The sequence below is a fragment of the Protopterus annectens genome, chromosome 4.part0, assembly GCF_019279795.1.
Source record: "Protopterus annectens isolate FY-2018-M chromosome 4.part0, PAN1.0, whole genome shotgun sequence".
NCBI lineage: Eukaryota > Metazoa > Chordata > Ceratodontiformes > Protopteridae > Protopterus > Protopterus annectens.
The window spans coordinates 352,213,510-352,238,539 of NC_056733.1; the positions used below are offsets into that span (position 1 = coordinate 352,213,510).

The window sequence follows — 25,030 nt, forward strand, 5'->3', positions numbered from 1 at the left end:
CAGAGTATATCGATGGTTTAGTGGATACAGCAGAGAAGTGTACCATGTTTTGTAGGTGTGCAAGAGTTTTGAGGAGAGAGGAAAAGGTGGGTTGGAGAAAGGAATGGACAAAAAATGTAAAGTAGGAGAAAAGGGAAAGCTGGAAATGCACACTATTAGTTCAGCATTTTAAAGGACCCACTGGGGAGGTAGTGAGGGAATGTTGGAAGCATTTTATGGGATCTCAACTATTTGGGTGTAGGATATTGCCTACTTGGGTTGGTGTTTGAGTGTGGGTCCAGCAGAGGGGAAAATGCAATTTGATTAGGTCAAGCTGTGGTTAGGGCTACTGATTTTGATAGCAGAGTTGTCTGGTAAGGCAGTGTTTGTTTAGAGACTGCCACATGCAGTGTTGCATATTGTTTTTCTGTAATTCAAAAACCTTTGCTAAATTGTGTGGTGGTGTCCCACTCGGGATAGTCAGTCAAGCCTAAGAGCTGGCAGTTTTATTTACTGGGTGGGTGGAGGTGTCCCTTACTGAGCAGTGCGGCAGGTCAGTGTAAAGTTGGCAGTAATCATTACTAGTAGAAAAATGTTCTGCACTGGGTAATCAAGGCACTCTAAGGACACACTTGTATTTTACTGATAATAGTAGGAGGTATACCAGTTGGGTAGTTTGTGGGTCCTAAGGATTGGAAGTGTATTTACTGACAGTGAGAGTAGAAGTGTATTTACTGACAGTAGGAGAGTAGCACAGTGGCTAGGATGTCAGTTCATAAGTCCTCAAAACCAGTGTTTAGGTCCTAACTAAGGTCAACAAGCAACATCAACTCCATAGTCTTGTAGTTAGAGTTTAGCAGTTAGTTCAGAGAATTAAGGCTCCGAGTGGTTCCTGACCAAGAAAATCCAGGGTCTCAAACCTGTTCTATTCTGATTGACTAAAAGCCCTGTCCCTCTATTCAGTCTCGTACAAACTGCTCAGAGGCGACCTGTGTCTGGCATACCAGGCCATCTCAGGCTCAGCCTTGATGGAGTTGCTGTATATCCATAAATCAAACTCCACTCGCATGGAAGGCATCAACCTGGTCTGTGACATTAATAGAACTTGTTGGGATAGATTTCTGCCCAAAGACTCCCCCATCTACAGAACAGACTCCCTCTCCATGTCAAGCATAGTACCTCTCTAGCCCTCTTTAAAAGGAACCTGGACGACTGGATGGGAAAAATAAAATACACCCCTGGGATCCAACCTGTGTCCCTGCTGGACAGGGGAAACAGGTTTTGACTTTGTGGGAACATGGGTAAAATTCTTGGCTAGACTTATAAGGGCCACCAGGCCAGTAACCTAGTATCATCCTATGAACCTATGAATCTTTGCAGTCTCAAGTGAGCTGTTACCACTGACATACATTTGGTGAACACTCTGGGGGCTGTGGAGAGACCACAGGGCAGCTCTTGAAATTGGTAGTGATTGGCTCCCAGCCGGAAGTGGAGAAATCTTCTGGAGCGTTTGTCTATTTTTATATGATAACACGAATCCTGGAGCTCTATCGAGCACATCCAGTTGTCTTTCGCCAGAAATGGAAGGATAGATTGAACCGTGACCATCTAGAATTCTGTCTGACCAACTTGTTTAGGATGCTGAGGTCCAAAATTGGCTTCCAGTCTCCTGTCTTTTTTAGCACTAAAAAGAATCTTGAGTAAAATCTGGATTCTATCTGGTCTGGTGGAACTGTTTGGATGACTCTTTTTAGAATCAGCTTTTGAACCTTCTGTGCTGCTGCATCCAGTTGACTGGATGGAATGTCGGGGATTTGCTTTTGTGACCTCAGATAAAGATCGAAAGGGATGTGATAACCTCTGGTAATTATCATCTGCACCCAAGAATCTGTCATTATGGAATGCCAGGCTAAGTGGTGCAGAGAAAATCGTCCCCCTACTGTTTCCAGAAGCAAGCAATTGGGCCACTCTTCCCCTCTCTGTCCTTGGGGGGGGGAACTCCCCACATGTGTCATGGTAAGGCCCTTGGGATTTTCTGAACCACATCTTTCCACTTCTCTGATTCCTAGAGTAGAACCATTGGGGAGTGGGTCATCCTTTTCACACCTGGCTAATGTGTCTTTAATCTTTGGGCTGAAAAGAGAGGAAGCGTCAATGGCAGCATTGACGAAGGAAAACTTAAAAGGGTCCGCAAAGTCACGCAAGTGCATCCAGGCATGACATCTCATGACAACTCCTGCGCCCGCTGCTCTGGCCGCCCCTTTGGTAGTATGAAAAATCAACTGCATGGATGAATTACATATGGATTCCAGGTGGCAAGCTGTGAGGCAACTTTATCATGTACTTCATCAGACACAGCTCCTGCTAAGGTTCCCCAGAATTCTGTGAGGAGGTTCCTCTGGAGACGGATCAAGTGTGCCAAGTAATTCAAGGACCATATGGCATAGATCGATGAAGCATACATATGCTTCCCTAGTCTGTCCATCATCTGAGACATTCTGTTTGGAGGGTGGACAGCAGAACTCTCCACAGCAAGTTTCTTCCTAGTGGCCACCACCACCACCATAGTGTCTACTGCCAAGCCTTTGGACCAATGAGGGTGATCCTCTAGAGGGGAGAGTATTTTGTCTAGTCTCCGGGGGATTGGCTCAATGGTGTCAGGACTCTTCCAGGCTCGCTGCATGATGAGGTGGACTAATTCATCTGCAGGCGGAATCATCCAGAAAGTAGAGGGTTGAGCACGGAAAGCCTGCAAGAATACAGATTCCTCAGAGGAAGGGTTGGTGGGCATCCAGTCACCCCGCTGGTTTAAGATTTCTAGTACATCTCCAAGGGAGACATCCTCAGGGGCCAACCATGGGGACCCTTCCCCCCCATCATGATTCATATCTTAGGTAAGGGATTCCTCAGGGGAATCCACATGGTTCCTCTTGCACAATCTCTTACAGGGTGGCTCAACAGGGGGCATCTAAAGAGAACTCAAAAGAGAGGGTGGTCTGCAGTAGCGTATCTTGAGGTTCCTGTGCCCGATGTCCCAGCGTAGTGGACTGTGTCAGCTGCAGACCAGAGGACATGTATATGTGGCATTCTGACGCTGAAGGAACCAGCTGTGAACCTGCAGAGGCGAGTGCCCTGTCCATAACCTGGAAGGCAGGCCCACCCGAAGAGGAATGGCAGCCCGGAACAGAGGAAAGACAACCTCGGAACTGGGGTCACACCCAGCTCCGATGAACCCGCCCCCAGGGAAGAAGCTGTGAGAGGACTCGGAGCTATCAGAGCAACCAGAACCATAGACGGTGCCATAGAAAAAATGGGTGTCATACTATGGGTCATGGTGCCGACAGCCCAGTCATGGTCTCGAGGGTGGGTTGGCCCCGATTGAGTCGTGAACCACAGGGTAGGCTCTGGAACCATGGTAAGATCTACCAGTGGAACTGAAGGAGCTGACACCAGGATAGGCGTCTGCATCAAGGGCTCCAATAGCTGTGGGGAGGTTGAAGGAGGAATATACACTGGAGTCTGTGGAGAAAATTCCTCGGTTCTTTTGGGAGGGAGGATTTTGGAGGAGTTGGGATTCCTCTGGCCGCCATGAGCTGATCTACGAGTCTCATTACATCGAGCTTCAAAAGGCTCCTTGTGGAATGGGTTGACATCCCCAATGGAGATTCAGGCCAATCAAGAAATGGGCTTACTTGTTGTCCAAGAAATGGATTGATAGAAGGGGAGTATCAGCTCTGAGCTAGAGTCTTGGTCTTCGGCACCGTGGTCGGAAGACCAGAAGATTGTGTTGGAGGGGAGGTAGTGACCTGTATTGAAGGAGAGACTATTTTTGGTGCTGAGAGGGGTCGGCACCATAGGCGTGGAAGTCATTATAGGTTCTGTAGACAAGGACTGCACCATGGACGGAGTTTTAGGCTCCGGTGCCAAGATTGGTGCAGAAGTCAATTTTTCCTGTTTTGGTTTCGATTCCATATGAACCTGGGCCTTAGTGGATTTCGTTTCCAGAGAATGAGGAGAAGATAGTACTGACTGGCTCCTCTTCTTTGATTCTTCTTTAGGAGGGGTTGAGACCTCTGCCTCAGATAAAGCCTCTGAGAAAGGGTTTTTTAAAAGACCCTTTAATATCAACTTATTCTTGCGCTCAGCCAAGGTGCGGGCACTAAAGCCCTTACAGAGCTTGCACAGACATTGAACTTTTAAGTGTTGAACTCCTAGGCAATGGAAGCAGGAAGGATGCCCACTGGAGTTAGGCATCTTCCTGCCACATTTATCACACTGTTTAAAACCTGTTGTGCCTTTCTTATCTGCCATATTAGAAAGTCCAGTAGTCTACAATCCACAATGTATATAGTGAAAAACAGCAAAATGAAAAATCCTGTCACAATTAGCTGTATGACATATATACACACACACACACACACACACACACACACACACACACACACACACACACACACACACACACACACACACACCTGGAAAGAGAAGGAATTTTTTTTTTTAATTACCAATGATGGTAATTAAAGTTTACCCAAAGGGTAAAAGGGGAGGGGTAGGAGGGAATACCAACGATGGTATTACAAACTACCACAGAGGTAAGGGAGGGACCTGTACCACCAATGGTACGAAGAAATATCAAAAAAAGGTAAAAGGGCAAGAAAAAACTCACAGAAGCAGAGTGGAACTATATGTAAATGTAAACAACTAGCTAAAGAAAGGATTAGAAGAGAAAAATCCCAAAAGCTGAAGAAATATTATTGAAAAAAGAAATCACTTAGCTGGAGAGCTGGCCTGACACATCTTGAAACTCTATACAGCAAACGAGATCTGAGGAGATGAGGAGAGGGCCACTATGGATATCCTTAGTTTGAGAGTTTTTTGGCTGGCGCAAACTTGTTATAACGGCTGAGTCATAAATGAATGAATGAAGATTAACAACATCAGATGCTTTGTTACATGTCCAATAACTATTTCAGATCATGCACCAATAAAAACTAAGATAAAAATGCAGGGTAATGAAGCAAAATATGACAGTGGCACTTTCCCACCTACCCATTAAAAAAGAGAGGAATTTAAGGAATGGGCAGTGGAAATTATTCAAGAGTTTTTAAGGAAGACGGAAATTTCTTCATATGTCATAGCTGGTGAGTGGGATAAAATGAAAATGGAGTTTAAAAATAGGGTAGAAATAAAAGAAAAAGAGATATGGTTAAGAAAGTAATAGGAATTATTTACAGGGGCTAAAAAAGTTACAGTATTGCAGAGTAAGTCGGATCTCACACAGCAAAAGGAGGAGCAACTGCAGAGTGCTAAAGAAAAAGTAAGGGAGTGTCTGGATAATATGCATGAGTTTAGAAAGACTACTGATAAGCAACTATTTTTTGTTAAAAACTCCAATACACAAACTTTTTAGCACTATGACTTAGGCAATAGAAAGATATTCACCAAACCTAGGGAGCCTATAATAAGAAAAACAATGAGTGATCTTGTAGAGGTATAAGAGATTTCAGAATTTTTTTGAAAATTTGTATAAACCAGAGAACTATGGAAATAATCACGAAAGAGCATAAATGGAAATAATTATGAAATACTTAAGTATGCCAAGATTAGAGGTAGATGAGGCCCAACAATTGACAGTTAAGATAGGAAGAGAAGAAATAAAAACAGTGATGTATAATCAATCTGCAAAAAAGTCTCTAGGAACACATGGTGTTTGGAAGTTAGGAGGTAAGAGAATATTTATTTATTTGACATTTGTTAACCAGGTTGGTCCAACTGAGCCAGTACCCATTTTCAGTGGAGACCAGAGAAGGAAAGCTCCAGAGTTCTACAGAACAAAAATAGTAATATATACACAAAAATATATATGAATACAGAAAAAAACAAACAAACCAAAAAAAAAAGCTTGCTATAGTTGATACATTTGCAAGGTGAGTTTATCAAGAAACCAATGGTGGTATTAGATAACAGAGGTAAAAAAAAGAGAGAGAGAGAGCAGTGTTAGTATAAGACATATCATAAGAAGATATTAAAGTAGAGCTTAATTCTAATAAAGAGAAGATAGTAAAAGCAGAGCTTAGTACATACGTATTTACATGGGTTATAGTAGCCTAGCTCGTGGAGTTATAAAAAAAAAAGTTTGATTGAGAGTAGAAAAAAGTAGAGGAGTATTATATTCCTGTACAGGATACTGGTGAAAAAGGGGCATGGAGGATTAGGTAGGGTCCTGACAGGGGCAGAATCTTGTGTTATGTAGGAGTTGTTTTAGCTCTTTTTTGAAGTGCTTGAGGAGAGAGACGGTTCTTATGTACAAGGGGAGCTTATTCCAGATTTGGGCTACAGTGTATTTGTAGAACAGTTTTCCAATGTTTTTGTTAGCTTTATGGATGTCAAGGAGTTGATGGTCGGACGTACGGAGAGAATGATTTGGAGTGTAATAGGATACAAGGGAGGAGAGAGAGGGATAGATATAGGTTTGTATAGAACGGAGTGTATGATTCAAAACGGAGACAGTTGGGAGTTCTTGGGAGAATTCTAGCCATTGAAGTGTGTTGAGAACAATGTGGTGAGAGTTATATTGTGAGTTAGTAGCAAATCTAGCTACTTTGTGGTAAGTTTGTTCTAACTTAGATAAAAGTGTAGACTGGATGTTAGTAAGGACTGGGGCTGCACAGAGAAGGGAGGGAAGGAGGAGTGCCTGAGCCAGGGAGAGTTTAGTATCACCGGTAAGAAATTTCTTATTTCTGTATAGTAGACTTAGTTTTTTTATGTCTTTTTTTTAACACTTTGCTGGACATGCAAGTTAAATTTTAGATCATCATCAATAATGGTACCTAAAAGTCTTGTGTGGTGTTCTGCTCTTATGGTGGTCTTGTCGAGGGATGTAATGGCAAAGGTGGATTTATGCTGACACAGAGGTCAAGAAAGGAATAGCAGAAGTTTAGTTTTTTTTTTTTTAGGATTTAAGATAAGCTGGTTGTCAGAGAGCCACTTTTCAATGGACAGGAATGGGTCTTGGGTGTGTGCATATTGATGAGAGATATTGCTGGAGATGGAGATGAGCATAGAATCATCAGCATACTGAATTAGGGATGACTGTTTGTAAGCAGTATGGAGATCACTGGTGAAGATATTGAACAGAAAGGGGCCAAGGATGGAGCCCTGGGGTCTCCTGATTGGATAGATTGGAAGGAGGAGCAGGAAGTGAGCCACCTGACTGACTGTTGCCTACTGGAGAGGTAACTTGCAGATTAACCAAGCAAGGGCCCAGAGAGAGTGAGATCAGATAGTTTGGATAGAAGTAGTGTGTGCGAAGCAGTATCGAAGGCTTTGAAGAGATTGAGGAAAGGCAGGATACAGGTTTGTTGTTGTCTCTGGCCTTGGTAATAGTGTGAGTAAAAGTTAACAGTGCAGTGGCAGCACTATGGTTTGGCCTAAAACCATGATGAGTGGGAGCTAGCAGGTGATACTGGAGGAGAAAATTCAGCAGCTGTGTATGGAAGCATTTTTCAAATATTTTTGAGAGGGGGGAAAGTATGGCTATGGGTCTATAATCAGATGGGTCAGTAGAATTTCCACCTTTATGCTGTGGGACAGTGTAGAAGAATTTCCAGATGTCTAAGACTGTGGCTTCTTGAATAGATCTGTTGATTGGCAAAGATATAGGCTAGACTATGGATTCAGCAGCTAGTCTGAGGAAGATGGGAGGCAAGGATTTAAGTTTGAGAAGAAGTGACAATGTAAGCAGTAGAGACTGGTTTAAGGCAGAATTTTGTTGTGTGGGTTAGAATAGGTGGGGAGGTCAGGGTTGTGGTCGGTTTGAGTAAGTTTTTGGATAGTATCTATGAAGTAATTAAGAAGGATGGTAGTTTCTAGTGGGATATTATTTGGGAAACGGGTGGGAGTGGAAAGTTTTTCCAGGGTGAAGAATTTTGTTAATGGCAGACCAGAATTTTTGTGGGTTAGATTTTCTGTCAAACTGGGGTGAGTTGTCAAAAGTTTTTCTTATCTTTGTGAATTAATTTTTTTGGAAAGGTTCCAGAGTTCTCAGTTTTGGAGCAGAGAAGGTGACTTAGTTTTAACCCAAGCTTTCCAAACAATATCTCTTTTATGCATAAGGGATCGAGTTTCTTGAGAGAGGTAGGGGGGGGCATAGTTAGCTTTAATTATAATTCTTCTAAAGGGGGGCAAGGGAGTTGAGAATATCAAGGAATATTTGATTAAACTTTAGCATGGCTTCACTGAGAGGGAGCTGCTGCAGGAAGGACCAGTTGATGTTTGATAATGTGGAGTTAAATATGTTTGCATTAAAATTTGAGAGTTTAGTATGAGTGTGTATTAGGTGCTTGGAAAGAGTATCTTTGGATGTGGGTGGGAAGATGATCAGGTAAGGTACAGGGATTATGATACAGATTAGGGGTGTTTGTGAGAATACAATTAAGGATTGTATTGGTAGGAAAAGTTGTGTGTATGAATGTGGAGGATGTGACAAGTTGGTACAATCCATGCAAGTTAATACTGAGTTGTGGAAGTCAGCTATTAGTTTGGACCAGTCGATATTAACATCTCCAAGGATCACAGTTTCATAGGATATATTGTGGGAGACCCAAGATAGAATATGCTCAAGGATGGGAATGTTATTGCCTGGAGGGATGTATATGGAGGCTATGGTGATTTTTTTTGTGTGTGAATTTAGGTGGCAGTTTATCTTCCTTTTTAAAACTCTAAAACTCTAAAAACATAAGGTATGTTTCTGCGGGGGGGGGGGGGGGACATGAAAATTGTACTGTATTACTCTGATTTTTTTTTTAGCTGGTTGCTTGAGTTCCGGTTAACTGAGAGTTTACTGTATTGTGTGAGCAAATTGGGTGTACATAAGGCAATGATTCTTTTGAAGTGGGACACAGGATCTAAACTGCCTAAACATAATAAGGTCTTGTTAAGTTTAATTCTGGTGGCTGCCACAAAAGCAATTACTACAAAATGGAAATCTAAGTCTAAATTTAATCTAAGTCTCAAAAATTGTACTTGAAACATTGAATATCATAAGAGATAAAAGAACTGAAAGTGGGATCTTTTGAAAAGGGAAGGGGCAAATTACATAGATACAAATGGAATTTGTGGGAACAATACATGCAGAATAATGCTCAGGAGGAGGAGGAAGACTATAAAGTTCAAGGAAAGGCAGGGATTGAGCAATTTATCGAATGTTGGACTGATGACAGTTATAAATAACATGTGATGTATAGTGGATGCAACTGAGGACATGTTAATGAGTTAATATAAATAGAAAATAAACCACAGTAACACCTATGTGGCTTGGAATGTCACACCTCTAGAAGGCTACACATATCTTGCATTTCCGTGCATTTTCTGAAAAATAAACTTAAAAAGCATAAGATAAACAAATATAAGTATTTTGTGAACAATAAAAGCTATTAAAACTGCACAGACAGCAATGTTATCAAGAAGTATTCTTAACTGTGATAATAGTCAGTGCATTCATAATCTTAAAAATAATCAAAGACCTGCAATGCAATACAAGGCCTTTTAAGACCCACTATATAAGAATTACTACAGCTTGTGACTTCCTGCTGAATTGCTTCCTGTAACAATGCCTATGTGTTAAACAGCCTTCCCAGAAGCACATTACATAAACCTGAATAGGACTATGGAAGAAAAGCACAAGTCCACTACTGATAATCTTTTGCACTGACTACTGTGAAGTCTTAAGCAAGCTTGCATGTTTACAACTACCTAATTATTAAGTTTACAAAAGTGACAATGACATTCAAGTTATTATAGTCCAATACCTGTCCGGCATTATCTACAACACTGACCTGGTATCCCTCACCAGTGTCTCATTAGTACAAGTCAAACTATACATCAGTAGACAGGGAGACAATCCATGCAGCTAAACAATGGTATAAGCTTCCTCTGAACATACAAGAACTAGCTTTCAAAGATTCAGACTTACTATAAGTGTCGTCTAACTAGTAACTGATCTTGTAAGTGGAGAGGTTGACTGACTTGAAGTAGAAGCTGTAATTATGTGAGGTATTGCTAGCTATGCTAGGAGAGGGTAAGACAGTGGATGTGTAACATATGTCAGCATAGCTATCTGGAGTTTTGTAAAGAATTGTATATCATTTGTATAGCACACTGATTTGTACAAGAGCTTGTGCTAAAATGTACTTGTAAAGCTTCTTGTGTTAAAAATGTACCAACAGGGGGTCCTGCTGGGGAGAAAAGAAATGCACCTGTATGTCAGATTGTATTGTAACAGTTGAAATGAATATATTGTAACAGATGATAATGGAAGAGAAGAGGTTAATCTCAGTTAAACTAACCTTGAAAAATAGTCTGAAATTAAATTACCTGGTAGGCCATAAAGACTGTATCTTACAGTTCTGATTTCAGTAAGAGATAAAATGTCTGTGAAAACCAGGACTAGGAATCTTACTGTATTGTCCTTAGAGGTGAACTAATTGCTACCCTGGAAGGATAGACGTTTTTGAAATGGTTTTATAGCCTCCAGATGCTGTAACACATCTTAGCAAAGCTCTATGTGTATGTATTATGACACATATGTGCTAGATTCTGGTTCAGTTTCTAGTAAAGAGGGTTGTGTGGGAACCAGAAAGTCAGATGATCAGAAGTATGTGATGTCATTCTGTAATCCAGCACTGAAATCATGTTTTAATAGTAGATGAGGTAAAAGTCTCGGGGCAGTAAGTTTGTGAAACCTGACAAAGAGGAGCACTCGCCCACATCATCTTGCCTTGCTCTAGTAAGTGAGCTAGGGGACAGTAATGCTTTAGACCAGTCAGGAAAATAACATGAGATTAGTTAAGTACTGTTTTTCTGCATCTGTGTGAACCTTTCCATCTGTGTTATTTTTAGTATTTCCTGTGACTGAAACTCTGGTGTTTACTGTAAATAGATAGTATTTTCATGTTCTTTTATTATTTATTACTAAATATATTTAAACTTTTCATTGTGGCTGGTCTTTTAGAGAACATTTCAACCTTTGAGAGTACTCATATTTATTTGGTGACACTGTGGCTGCTCCTGAAAGCCTTGCTGCATTGATCAACCACTACAATTTGTATTAATACTAATTTTATTCAGTATAACTGGGTACCCTAGTAAGAGCCTTACAGTAACTGGCTTTGGACTGTTCTGGTGACAGTATCTACCTTATAGTCTGGGCAGAGGGGGCATAGCTGGTAAATCTGTGCCAGCCTTTCCCAGGTGTGTGAGTGTGTGTGTGTGTGTGTGTGTGTGTGAAAATCAAATCTCAAAGACTGTGTGTGTCAGCTACTTGCAGCAGGGATACACAGCACTGGTTTCACAGGGAGGGTGGTGGAGGACTTGGCTTAGAAGACTCGACTGAGGACTCAACTATACAGCTGTGGTCAGTGTGGAGTCTTATTTGGGCTTGGAGAGAGACAGGGAAATCCAGCCTCAGGACTGGCGTGTGCTCCCTCTGTGCTCTTAAGGGAAATTGTGCTTGATGCAGAGAGCTGCATTTGGAAATATTGTGTATCTATTTTTGTTCCAAGTGAACGTCCCTTATCAGTGTTAGTGGTGAGGACCGAGGCTCTTTGATTATTGGCCCACAGCAGGGATGTCACAGAAGCCTTCCTCTTCTTTTCCAGTCAATGTATATCATATTCCAGTGATCTTACCACCTCTTTTCAGCTCTTTACCTCCCTCTTCCTCCTCCACATTTTTGTACTCATTACCTTTCTTTTGTCTTACATATACTCAGTTTCTAGCTCCCCATTCTCATCATACTTGTTAACCACAGTCCTTTACAATTCATAATGATAACTATCTTCACACCACTCCTGCCCTTCCACCTACTCTTCTGCCATATTCCATACTTATCTCCTTCCTCCATCTGTTCTCTCCATAGAGTTTTCTGAATCTGAATATTCAATTAGTTAATCCAAGCATTTTTCTAACTTGCTTTAGGTGTGTCATACCTCATATGGCAACTAAATGCCCCATTTATAACTGTCATCTATTATTTATTTCACTGTTCATTGCATATCTGCAAGGGCTTGTATTTATCGCATAAAACATTAAGTTTACTGCGGATATATTTAGTGCTCACTATACATTTTCACTATGCATTTTCACATAAATGTCATGAATTTATAATAATTGATCAGGTATGTATTCTTCTGTCCATCACTTTGTTCATCAGGACAGAACATGGATCCATATGGATTGCTTTCATGTTCAAGCTGGAGATGCACAGAAGGTAAAGGATTAAAAACACATTGTTAAGAGCAGCATACATAATTTGATTATACTTAAGTGCTACTAATAAGCAGGAAACAATGACATTTATCAGTTGTGTATTTACAATATTTCAGAATGCTCATTCCACCAAAAGGGGGCAGGAACAATTATGTGGTGTAGGGAAAAGGAGATGGAAGGGAGTGAAGGAGAAGATAAAGTAGAGTTAAATTTTGTTGATAAGGTAAAAATGGTGTACAAAATATAAAAAAATACACCTGGAATACATGTTTTTGCATGAAATGATTTCTTCATCTTTTGGCTAATTAGTGTCTGATCTGGGTATCTGTCTTCTTTACTGTCAAAGTACTCTCTATCTACTAATTGCTACTCATACATTCACAGTTGGCACCATGATAATTACATTTATACCATGAATTTTTTTTATTAAATATTATAATGTCTGGCGTTTTTCTCCCCAGGCCTTGACTGCAAATGCACTGTTCCCAGTTTTACATCCCACAGACAAAAAAAAATAATAAAGAAAAAAAAAAATAAACATTTACAATATTAAAATGTTAATATTTACAACAGTAAATTGAAGCCATTACTTGTGATTTATGATATAGCCCAAAGAATATATGGTACCATTCCCTAACTTTGTAAATCAAACTAATAAAGTTACGTATCTGACAGTCTGAATATCTGCAGACTTAATTTCATTTACTGTCTGAAAGTAAGGACAATAAGACATGAAGGAAATTCTGAAATTTGAACTATGCTATTGAGTATTTTGCAAAATTAAGATATACAGATTTCAATTTTTTTATCTAGCACTTTCAAAAATTTCAACAAAATATAAGTTTACCCAGGCAGTGTGTTCCTTAAGATAGCATCCTTTGTACTGTATGGTATTGGGGTGATTTAACTGCTGCAAAAACTTCACTTCTTTTATGATGTCCTGCCATTGCTAGTAGAAAGAAGAGAAAAAAAATCATGGTCTCATTTTGTAATTCTGTCATTAAGCAAACTTTCTAGAAAGACACCAATAAACATATTGTCACTGTCAGTTTATTTATGACATGGCTATTAAACCCTGTGCTACCTAAACAAAGCAGTTATGTAAAAATATGCATTAATATTAGGGCTTCTAAATGGCCATCTGTCACAAGATTCTGCTATCTGAACAGTTTCCAAGCAGTTCAAAGGAAGGTACTGTAGGAAGGACAGGCAAACCTGATAACTAAAGATCTTTCCAAAAATGTATCTGTAGTGCAATTCCTATTAAACACACCATTATAAAGATTTACAGGAATACAAGATCTCTGTAGCAGAGCCATTGTTAACGGCAACAAATGATAGACCAGATTCCAAAAGATTTGCTTTTAGAGTAAGTCACCTACTCTTGAGGCTTGCTCCCTGAATAAGAGACTTACTCCGAGAGCAAGTCTTTTGGAGTTTGAGCCTCTAGTGTAAGCCTGTTTATAGATGGGTCTTACTCTGGAAACAAGTCTTTTGGCATCAAGGTAGACTTACACCAGAAAAAAAAAGTCACTTACACTGACAGCAAGTCTTTTAGAACTGGGCACAACATGTTAATCCAGCTGAAGCATTGGGTACAGAAAATGAGCCAGTATAGAAAACTAAGCAGTGCACCTTAAATGTCCTTTTACTTTTAATGCAGCACAATTTCTCCGTAAAATCATGTTTGAGTCATTCTTAACAAATGGAGCAGCTTAGAAAAACTAAGCTGCAATTCTGCCCTTACGAAATTGCACAAATTACACAGGAGACTAAGTCTTCTGTTTTTTTTTTATTATTAAACTAGACAAAACTATACATGGTAAGGAAAGCAAACATCCAATGGCAAGAAAGTTAATTGAGGAAAAAACAATATAAACTCCAATGAAAGATGGTCAACAACAGTGATCAGGCCTTTGAAGTATACCCCAGAAATTTCCAAGAGAGAGAAGAAAGCTAAAAACTGAAACACTGTTTTTCAAGAATCTTCCCTGGAATTTAAAGGAAGGCAACCTCCACACCCAAAAGTGCCATTCCAGCAGTCTGTTCTATAAGGGACATATTAATTTTCACAGTTCATAGACAACAGCCCTTGAATTAGTTCTGTAGTAAAAAAAATCCAGTACTGGTTTCCTATCTTTAATAAAATCCTGTTTCTTATGCATCTCAGGGAACACTTTAAACTTTTAGTTATGTACTTACCATAACTTTAGATGTATGGGATCCATCTCGCCTACATTCTCTACAGATGGGTTCGGAGCCAATCCTCGGCTCCGACTCGGCCGCTATACAATAGAACGCAGTCTCTTATTGGCTGAGTTACCTCGTATCCCAGGATGCACCACTACTGCTTCCCCAGATCTTGTTTGTCCGCACACATGCACGCACACATAGACTGTTGTTATAACAATGCCAGGTATTTCAAGAGAGGAAGAAGTTGAATTCGGATCGTCCGGTCTCTTCTGGTCTACGAGGCAGGGGGAAGGAGGGTGGGTTATTAGGAATGTAGGCGAGATGGATCCCATACATCTAAAGTTATGGTAAGTACATAACTAAAAGATGTAATGTGATCCTATCTCGCCTACATTCTCTACAGATGGGACAGCGTCCCTAGCACCTAATTCCTGGGTGGCTCACTGGAAAACGCTCCTGAGAACCGTGGAACCGAAGGAAGCTCGACCCCTAGATGCCACATCCAATTTGTAGTGAGAAATAAAGGTGTGTAGAGAAGACCACGTAGCAGCCGCACAAATGTCACTAATAGAGAGCTTGGAATGAAAGGCTGCCGAAGTGGCCATAGCCCTGGTAGAATGAGCTTTCACTGGAACTATAAGCTCCTTATTTGAAATGAGATAAATATGACTGATACAGTCTCTGATCCACTTGGCAATAGTGACTTTCGTGACGGCTTTGCCCAATTTACTATCCGAAAAGGACACAAACAGTTGATCTGATTTTCGTGCTTGGCATGTCCTATCCAAATAGAAACGTAATTGTCTGTGCACGTCTAAGCTGTGAAAGGTATACTCAGCTCTGTTTGAATACTTAGGGAAAAAAAATGGTAATTCCAGTGATTGCTGCAAACAAAAGTTAGAACAAACCTTTGGAATAAAGGATGGGTTTGGTCTAAGAGATGCTCTATCCTTGTGAAATACCAGGTATGGTGGTTTGACACACAGGGCTTGAAGTTCTGAAACTCGCCTGGCTGATGTAATAGCAACTAGAAGTGCAGTCTTCCAGGAAAGAAATTTTAAGTCACAGGTTGCTGCCGGCTCAAAGGGAGATGAGGTTAATGCACCTAACACCACGTTAAGGTCCCACGGTGGTGCAGGATGAGACATAGGGGGCCGTAGAAGCCAAACTCCTTTAATAAAAGCTTTGCACAATTTGTTGCTCATTAAAGGTGGTTCTACGCTCTCGTGAAAATTGGAAATAGCAGCCAATTGAACTTTGATGGTAGACACCGAACAACCTTGGTTGAACAGGGAAGCTAAAAACTTCAGAACCTCTGACACCGAGGCTGTCATAGGGTCTAATCCTCGGAGTTGGGCCCAAATAGCAAACCTCTTCCATTTATTGCTATACATCTTTTTAGTAGAAGTCTTGTGGGCCGAGGACAAAATATGCATGACTTCAGGGTCGAAAGAATGGCTCCTAACTATGGTCGGAAGAGGAGTAGCCAAGCTGCTAACTTCAATGAATGGAGGGACTGATGGAGCTGTCCTGACTGATGCGTCAAGAGGTCCGGAACTTGGTCCAGGAACCAGGGACCCTCCAATGCATATTTGTGAAGAAAGGGGAACCAGACTTGACGAGGCCAGTATGGGGCGATTAGAATCATTTTGCTTTCCAAGCGAATCGCCTTCTGAATCACCTTGGGGAGAAGGGGAACCGGTGGAAAAGCGTATAGCAGACCGGGGGGCCAAGCTTGGACTAGAGCATCCTTGGGGATCTCCCCCGGAACTGGGGTGAGAGAGAAGAACTGCTGGCATTTCGCGTTGAGGGGAGTTGCGAAAAGATCGCAACAAGGAGCTCCCCATCTCGTGAAAATATGTGTTACCACTCTGTCGTTCAAGGACCACTCGTGAGGGGAGACAATAGTTCTGCTCAGTCTGTCGGCTATCACGTTGGATCTCCCCGGAATGTGTGTTGCCACTAGGAAACGTTTGGTAGCAATTGCCCAATCCCATACCTTCATGGCCTCTCTGCTAAGGGGGTAAGACCTGGTCCCCGATTGCTTGTTTAAGTACCAGACTATCGACATGTTGTCGGACTAAATGGCAATCGTACCCTGGGGGAGGTGATCGTGCAGTGCTTGCAACGTTAAAAGCACTGCCCTCATTTCCAGGATATTGATGTGGAGAAGACTCTCATCGGTGTGCCACGTGCCTTGGACCGACCTGTCCAGATAATGCCCCCCCACCCTGTCTGGGAGGCGTCCATAGTCAACGTGGCCGAGGGGGATGGGGGAACGAAGGGTCGCCCTAGATTCAGGTTGGAGGAAAGAAGCCACCAACGAAGATCCTGTTTGCATGTCTCTGTGATCAAAATGTGGTGACTGAGGGGAAGGTCTTGATAAGACCACTGGACTGATAGGAGCCACTGGAGTATCCTCATATGCAACCTTGCCAAGAGGACCAGAAGAATGGTGGCTGACATGGAACCCAACAGTTGCAGGACCATTCTCGCTGGAGCGCGACGTCTGAGAAGTAATGCCCGAACCTGAGATTGCAACGTTGCTATCCTTTCCGCAGGAAGATAGACTCGCATCTGCCTTGAGTCTATTTCTGCACCAATAAACAGAATACGCTGCGATGGCAGCAATACGGATTTTGTCCAATTGAAGGTGATTCCTAAGGAGTTGCCTAGAGAGATTGTGGCTGCTAGAGCTTTCAAGAGTAGATGCCTGGAGGTGGCAATTAGGAGCCAGTCGTCTAGGTATGGAAACACCTGGAATCCTAGACTTCTCAGGTGAGCAGTCACCACCGCCAAACATTTGGTGAACACCCTGGGGGCTGTGGTGAGACCAAAGGGCAGTGCACGGAACTGGAAATGACTGTCTCCTAGGCTGAAGTGCAAGTGTCTCCTCGACGCCTGATCTATCAGAATGTGATAATAGGCGTCTTTGAGATCTATGGAGCACATCCAAACACCTTTCTCCAAAAGCGGGAGAATGGATTGCAAGGTGACCATCCGGAATTTGGACTTTTTCACTAATCGGTTTAATTTGCTGAGATCCAAAATGGGCCAGTCCCCGGTCTTTTTTGGTACCAAAAAGAATCTTGAGTAAGTCCCTGATCCGGCCTGATCTGCGGGGACAGGTTGGATGACTCCTTTTTGAAGCAGCTTTGATATTTCGTTGGCTGCAAGATCCCGTTGACTGGGTGGAGGGTCCGGGATTCTTTGGGATGGTGGGGGGGGGGTTGAGAGAAGGGAATGGTGTAACCTCCAGCGATGATTCGGAGCACCCATTGGTCCTGAGTGATATTTGCCCAGGCCTTTAGGTGCCTCGAAAAACGACCCCCGACTGGCTTCGGAGCTGCACAGTCGGGTACTCCTTCAGGGATGCTGGAAGGAGGAGGAGCCACGAAAGGACTCGCGGTCTCCAGTGTTGTGGGGGCCTACGCCGCCTCTGGGACGGCGTCAGCCTGAAAAATTTCCCCCTCCTCTGCCTCTAGAAGGGGAATCGCTCTGCTGCGACGAGTAAGGCTTTTGAGACTTACGGAACCATATTTTCCCTCCTCTTAGAGTCTTGGGATAAGGTCTGAAGGGAGTGGAAAACCGGGCCCCTACGGCAGTTAAAGTCTTACCCTCCTGTTCGCAGCGAGTCAAAGTGTCCTTTACCTTGGGTCCAAACAGTGAGGACCCCTCAAAGGCGGCGTCGGCAAAGGAAGACTTAAAGGCCTCCGCAAAGTGACACAGGCGTAGCCAGGCTTGTCTCCGTAGAGCAACACCTGTTCCCGCCGCTCTGCTCACTCTTTCGGCTGCATAAGAAATGAGCCTCATGGACGAGTTGGATAACGAGGACAGGGTAGCCAACTGGGAGTTAACCGTCTGGGCCAACTGCTCAGGTAAGTTACCGGAGAGGGTATCTGAAAGCTCCTTGACCAGATCCCTCTGCAGTCTCGTGAAATGCGTCAAGTAGTTCAGAGACCTTAATGTAAAGGTCGCTGAAGCAAGGGTGTGCTTCCCGTACCGATCCATGCTCCTAGACTCCTTATTAGGAGGATGGACGGACGTTGAAGCCTCTGCCACATCTTGCTGGGTGGCAGATGCCACCACCAAGGCATCTACAGCCACACCTTTCGAAAGAAAGTCCTTATCAGGGGGAGCCGAAAGGAATTTATTGGGGCGAGCTGGGGTGTTCCCACGCCCTTCGAGAGATCAAATCCAGAAGCTCAACAAAGGGCGGAGACACCCAGGAGGCGGACGGCTGAGCCCCAAAGGCCTTGAGGAAAACCTACTCCTCAGCAGAAGGGGGTTTGGACTGCCAGTCGCCTCGTTGCTTAAGGATCTCCAAGATGTCCGCAAAGGATACATCATCCGAGGACGACTTGGGGGACCCTTCCGCATCATCGAGGTCGGTATCCGAGGTGAGAGACTCATCAGGGGAGTCGACGTGCTTCCTCTTGCACTGTTTCTTCCTCGGAGGTTCCTCCGAAAGCGTTTTGGAGGGACCTCCAGGAAGAAGGGAACCCCCAATGGGGATAACCTCAGGCCCAAGGGCTCCGCTGTCATGAGACAGGGGGATTGCAAAAGAGCCAGTCTCCATGCCAAGGGAAGGTGGTGGTGAGATGGTAGAAGTGGCCAGAGAGGATTTGGCCAAGGCACTCCTCATGGCCTCGAAGGCGGGACCCCCAGAGTCCTGGGATGGTTCAACCCCCAAGGCCACAACAGCAGTCGGAACTCCCGCAGCCGACGCACCGAGAGGGAGACTCGGAACCGAAAGGATCGGTCCCGAAGCGTCCCCCGGGGCCGACAGAGGAGGTCCGCGTACCGAACCCCAACCCGAAGGGCGGGGTTGGAGTTAGGGTCGGAACCGACCCGACAACCTTCACCGACTCCACCAACACTGACTCCAACGGCGCCGAAGCTGTTGGAGGAGGAACCAAGATAGTAGGATGGGAAATCGGCTCCGGAGCCGACTGGGCTGGAGTCGAGATCAATTTTGCAAAGACCGGAGACTGAAAAAGCCTTTGAAGCACCCTGTCTACATCCGAATCAGACATCCTCGATGACCGAGAAGAGACCGACCGGGTCCGAGTCGACTTCTCCGCCGGCTCTGAAAGACTGGGGGACCGGCTCCGTATGGGTTCGAGAAGTATCGGCGCCGAGGGAGATTCCACTACCACTGCAATTTCCCTCGGAGCTGATGGTGACTTCGGCACTGAAGGGGAAGAGTCTGAGCGGGCAACCCTCATCGGCTCCGAAGGCAGTGGAGCCGATGGAGATGACTCGCCTCTCGACGCCCGAGCTCTCGGCTCCGAAGCCAGAGGAGTCGAGGCTGGAGACATCGAGGCAGATCGTTCCGCCCTCGGCTCCGAAGTCCGTGGAGCCGACGGAGAAGCCTGCCGTGACTTTTTAGCTGCCGGATCCGACGGGCTGGTCGGAGCCGAAGATTTTTTCTTCCTCGAAGGGGAAGAAGAAGAGGATAGGGCTTCCTCAAAGGAAGGGGTAATAAGCCCTTTCAAAATCAACTTATTTTTCCTCTCTTGGAGTACGCGAGAGGAAAAAGCGTGGCAAATGCTACAGGATTCCTGGAGGTGCTTCGGGCCCAAACAGTAGACACACAAAGAATGGTCGTCCGTAATGGACATTTTATAATTACATTTGGAACATTTTTTAAAACCTGATGGTCTATGTTCCTTCGACATGGCTATCTACTTCTAACACACTAAACTACACAAACGACAGCCTAGACTCTAACTAAAATGCCTAGGATAGGGCAAGGCCCCTCTAACTTAAACGGGATCACTTACCACACACAAAAAATATAATTTTACCACAAAAAAGTTTCAAAACGCAGTCACACAACAACAAGTAGCTGTTAAAACAGCTTTTGGGTAAGTTTTAGCACAAAACTAGATGGAAATAAATTCACTAAGAGGCACTTAGCTCAGCCAAGTCCGGGACCACGTCTATGCTTCAGAAGCGGAAAACGAGATCTGGGAAAGCAGTAGTGGTGCATCCTGGGATACGAGGTAACTCAGCCAATAAGAGACTGCGTTCTATTGTATAGCGGCCGAGTCGGAGCCGAGGATCGGCTCCGAACCCATCTGTAGAGAATGTAAGCGAGATAGGATCACATTACATCTGTTTTTTCCCAGTGGTGGTATACAAGTCTTCACCAGGTTGTGGTACTATGTGATGCTTTTGGAAGGTGTATGGGCAAACAGTCCTGAAGAAGAAAGGATGTTAAACTCTACTGCACAACCTTGGAAATGACTTTAAGAATTAGAAGTTACGCACTTATTGGCATCTGTGTTGTCCAATTTCATTATGCATCAGAAATGGGTCTTCGGATCCGTCCTTGGATTCAACTCAGCCATTTCTTCCAGACATACAATATGAACCTCAAACTCCTCCCTATCCCACAATGCCTCACTCCTTTTCAACCCCTCAGATCGAGTTTGCTGCCCTTTCATAAAGATAGTCAGCTCAACAGTACTGGCCAGAAAAAAAAAAGCAACCATTCAGAGCCCAAACTAGGAACCAGTGGGTTCCCTTATCCTCTATACCACTCTCAGAAAGGAAGAGGGAAGGAGGGTGGGATGTGATGCATAATGAAATTGGACAACACAGATGCTAAGTTATGGCATGTACATTACTTATAATCTGATGTTGTCCATTTCATTATTCATCACAAATGGGTCACAGTCCCCAGCTACATAAACCTTGGGAGGACCTTAAAGAAGGATATGCCTCAGCACTGCAGAGGCAAAGGATGCTCTGTTTCTGGAAATAAAGTTCAACTTGTAGTGAGATACAAAGCTATGAGATGCTGACAAACTAGCTGTGGCACAAATTTCATCAAAAGGTGTCCTTGCGGAGAAGACAAACAAAGGAGACATTAACCTGGTAGAGTGAGCTCTAACTGGATGGGGAAGCTGCTTGCCATGCTGAGAGTAAACTGTAGAAATACAATCCATAATTCACTTGGCTAAAGTGATCTTGGATACAGCCTGACCTAACTTATTTGGTGAGAAAGCAATGAACAAGAAGTTATGTACCTACCACAACGTTCCATGTTAGTTGTCTTCATCTCACCTTCTTTTTTGCTGTTTGGGATCGGAGCCGATCCTCGGCTCCGACTCAGCCATCTTCAATAGCTCGAGAGCTGTTTACTGACTCGAGGCTACCCCTTATCCCATAATGCCTAGCGAAAGCTACCCAGATCTCATTTGAAATAGCTAAACCAGACATAAGAGAAAAAAACAGTTATCAAAAAACTGGTTGTTCCCAGCATTCTAATATCTAGAATAGTTTAGGAAGACCTGGCCAGAAGAATAATAATAAAAGAATACTCAGCCAGTGAAAAAACAAACTCCTCTCAATCCACTAGGACTGGGGACGGAGGGAGGGACACAAGAAAGAAGGTGAGATGAAGACAACTAACATGGAATGTTATGGTAGGTACATAACTTCTTAATGTTAAGTTGTCTATCTCGCCTTCATTCTTGCTGTTTGGGACAGCGTCTCTAGCACCTAACACCCTGGGTGGCTCAGTGGAACAGACTCTTCAGAACAGTGGAACCAAAGTCAGCTCTGCTCCGGGAAAACATATCCACCTTGTAATGAGAGATAAAGGTATGAGGGTTTGCCCATGTGGCAGCTGCACTGACGGAATCCATGGGTAACCTAGACTGAAAGGCTATGGAGGTGGCTAACTCCCCAGTAGAATGACCTTTCGGTTTAATTGGTAACTCTTTGTTCCTTAACTGATAAATAAAAGTAATAGTGTGGGACAACCATATGGATAAGGTCACCTTGGAAACAGGGAGATCTTGTTTGTTTAAGGCATAAGAAAGGAATAATTGGTCTGACTTTCTTATTTCTTTAGTTCTGTGCAGGTAAAAACGCAATTGTCTATGAACGTCCAATTGGTTAAGTTTGTACTTGGTGAGGATACGAAGCCTTCCGAAAGTGCTTGTTTTAAAATAAAAAGTTCTCACGTTTATTTTATACAGTTTTCGTTGCTCCATCTCATTTTACATTTGTATTCTCGTATTTGGATTATTCCAGAGGTGGTTATCATACCCCTGCAAAAGTTTACTTTGGAGGAGTGTTTCCTCAGCGTTTCTGTTTTTATTGGTTCGTGAGGTTTTTTTGTGCTGAAGTTTGTACTCTGCCTTGTTGCTATGATTTGGGAAGAACACAGGGAGATCTATAGATTGGTTTAAATTATTTTCTGAGCAGACTTTAGGAAGAAACGAAAGATTAGTCCTCAGAGCAACTCTGTCCTTATGAAACACCAGGTAGGGAGGACGAACACATAGTGCCTGGAGTTCTGAGACACGCCTAGCTGAAGTCATAGCTACCAGAAAGAGTGCCTTCCAAGATAGAACTTGATGGAGCAGGAAGCTGCTGGTTCAAAAGGGGGCAGAATTAAAGAAGTTAGGACCAAATTAAGGTCCCAAGGGGGAGGAGGATCTCTCACTGGAGGTCTAAGAAGAGATGTTCCTCTCAAAAATGTTTTACAGAGCTTATGAGACATAATGTTAGAATTTGACCAACCAATATGAAAATTAGAAATGGCCGCTAACTGTACCCTAATTGTAGCAGAAGCAGCCCCTGAAACAGTTGTGCCAGGAATTCCAGAATTTCGTGGAGTGGGGCTGAGAAGGGATCCATATTCCTAGACTTCGCACAACAAGAAAAACTTTTACATTTGCTAGCATAGGTTCTTCTCGTTGTAGACTTGTGAGAAGAGACGATAATCTCACGTACTGCTGGCGAAATGCTGGGAAGCCTGGCTAAGATTGGAAGTAGAGCAACCAAGCTGTGAGCTGGAGAGTTTGGAGGGACTGATGCAACCCGCCTGATTGATGAATCAGGAGATCTGGAATTGGGTCCAGAATCCAGAGTTTATCGAGAAGGTAATGGTGCAGGAATGGGAACCATATCTGTCGAGGCCAGTAGGGGGCAATGAGGATCATTTTGCGACCCAACGATTTTGCTTTCTGTACGAGTTTCAGTATCAGGTGAAACGGAGGAAAAGCATAAAAAAGTCCCTGAGGCCAATCGTGGACTAGAGTGTCTCTGGGTATGTGACCTGGAAGCGGAAGAAGGGAGAAGTAGTTTCTGCATTTGCTGTTGAAGGGGGTGGCAAAAAGATCGCAGCAAGGCTGTCCCCATTTGCGGAAAATAAGATCCGCAACTTCCTGATTCAGAGACCACTCGTGAGGCATGAGGATAGCTCTGCTGAGCCTGTCCGCTATGACGTTGCATCTCCAAGGGATGTGTGTGCCGTGATCAGAAAACGTTGGGAGGACATCGTCCACTGCCAAAGTCTGAGTGCTTCTCGACACAGGGGGTAGGATCTGGTCCCGCCCTGCTTGTTGATGTACCACACCACTGACATGTTGTCTGTTTGGATTGCAATGGTCCCAGAAGGAAGAGAGTCTTGAAGACCTTGCAACGCTAGGAGCATGGCTCTCATTTCTAGGACATTTATATGCAGATGGTACTCGTGAGGTTGCCAAGTGCCTTGGACTGTCCTGCCCAGATAATGCCCCCCCCCCCCCCCCATCAGGGAGGCATTTGTCATCACTGTGGCTACCGGAGGGGGTTGTATGAAAGGTCTTCCCTGCATAACTAATGGAGAGACCATCCACCAGGAAAGGTGTCTTTTGCAAGCCTCCGTGATAAGGATCATGTGCGACATGGGTAGCTCTTGGAAGGACCACTGTGTGAAAAGGAGCCATTGAAGAATTCTCATGTGGAAGTACGCTAGTGGGATTAGAAGAATGGCCGCTGCCATGGAGCCTAGAGTTTGAAGGACATACCGGACTTGGATCCTTTTGCTCTGCATTAGAATTTGCACTTGTTGGCTAATTGTGGACACTCTTTCTAGTGGTAACCTTGTGAACATATCCCTTGTGTTCAGGTCTGCTCCTATGTAAGTGATAAACTGACAGGGCAACAAGGCAGATTTTTTGAAATTTGTTGTAATACCTAGCTGGGTGCAAGATGTGATTGTATAATCCCGCGCTTGTAAGAGTTGATGCCTGGTGGTAGCAGTGAGGAGCTAGTCATCTAGATATGGAAACACTTGGAATCCTTGATGTCTCAGGTGAGCTGTGACCACTGCCATACACTTGGTGAACACCATGGGGGCTGTGGTGAGACCAAAGGGCAGAGCTCTGAACTGGTAATGACTGGCCCCCACCCAAAAGCGAAGAAATTTCCTGGAGCATCTGTCCATCTTGATATGGTAGCACGCGTCCTGAAGATCTATCGAGCACATCCAATTGTCCTTACCCAGAAAGGGTAGAATGGACTGTAGCGTGACCATCCAAAACTTTGTTCTTTGTACAGACTTGTTTAGTCTCCTGAGATCCAGAATCGGTCTCCAGTCCCCTGTCTTTTTTTGTACCAAAAAGAACCTTGAGTAAGTTCCGGATCATGCTGGTCTGCGGGGACTTCCTGGATGGTTCTTTTTTCTAGCAGTTTTGAAACTTCTATTACTGCTTGCTCCTGCAGATTGGGTGGCACATCTGGAAGGATTTTCTTTGATTGTAAGGGGGGTTGATGGAAGGGAATTTTGTAACCTCTGGATATA

At 43.6% G+C, this 25,030-nt stretch overlaps 1 protein-coding gene across 3 annotated transcripts in view; it reads right to left on the reverse strand.

Moving 5' to 3' along the window:
- The window catches only part of TAOK3 (TAO kinase 3), a 2,060,965-nt gene that overhangs the window by 1,025,043 nt on the left and 1,010,892 nt on the right, over positions 1-25,030 (reverse strand). For all 3 annotated transcript variants that reach the window (XM_044068327.1, XM_044068326.1, XM_044068325.1), the window contains exon 7: positions 13,097-13,198. In XM_044068327.1, coding sequence (XP_043924262.1) covers positions 13,097-13,198 — 102 coding nt within the window. The remainder of the gene's footprint in view (positions 1-13,096; positions 13,199-25,030) is intronic.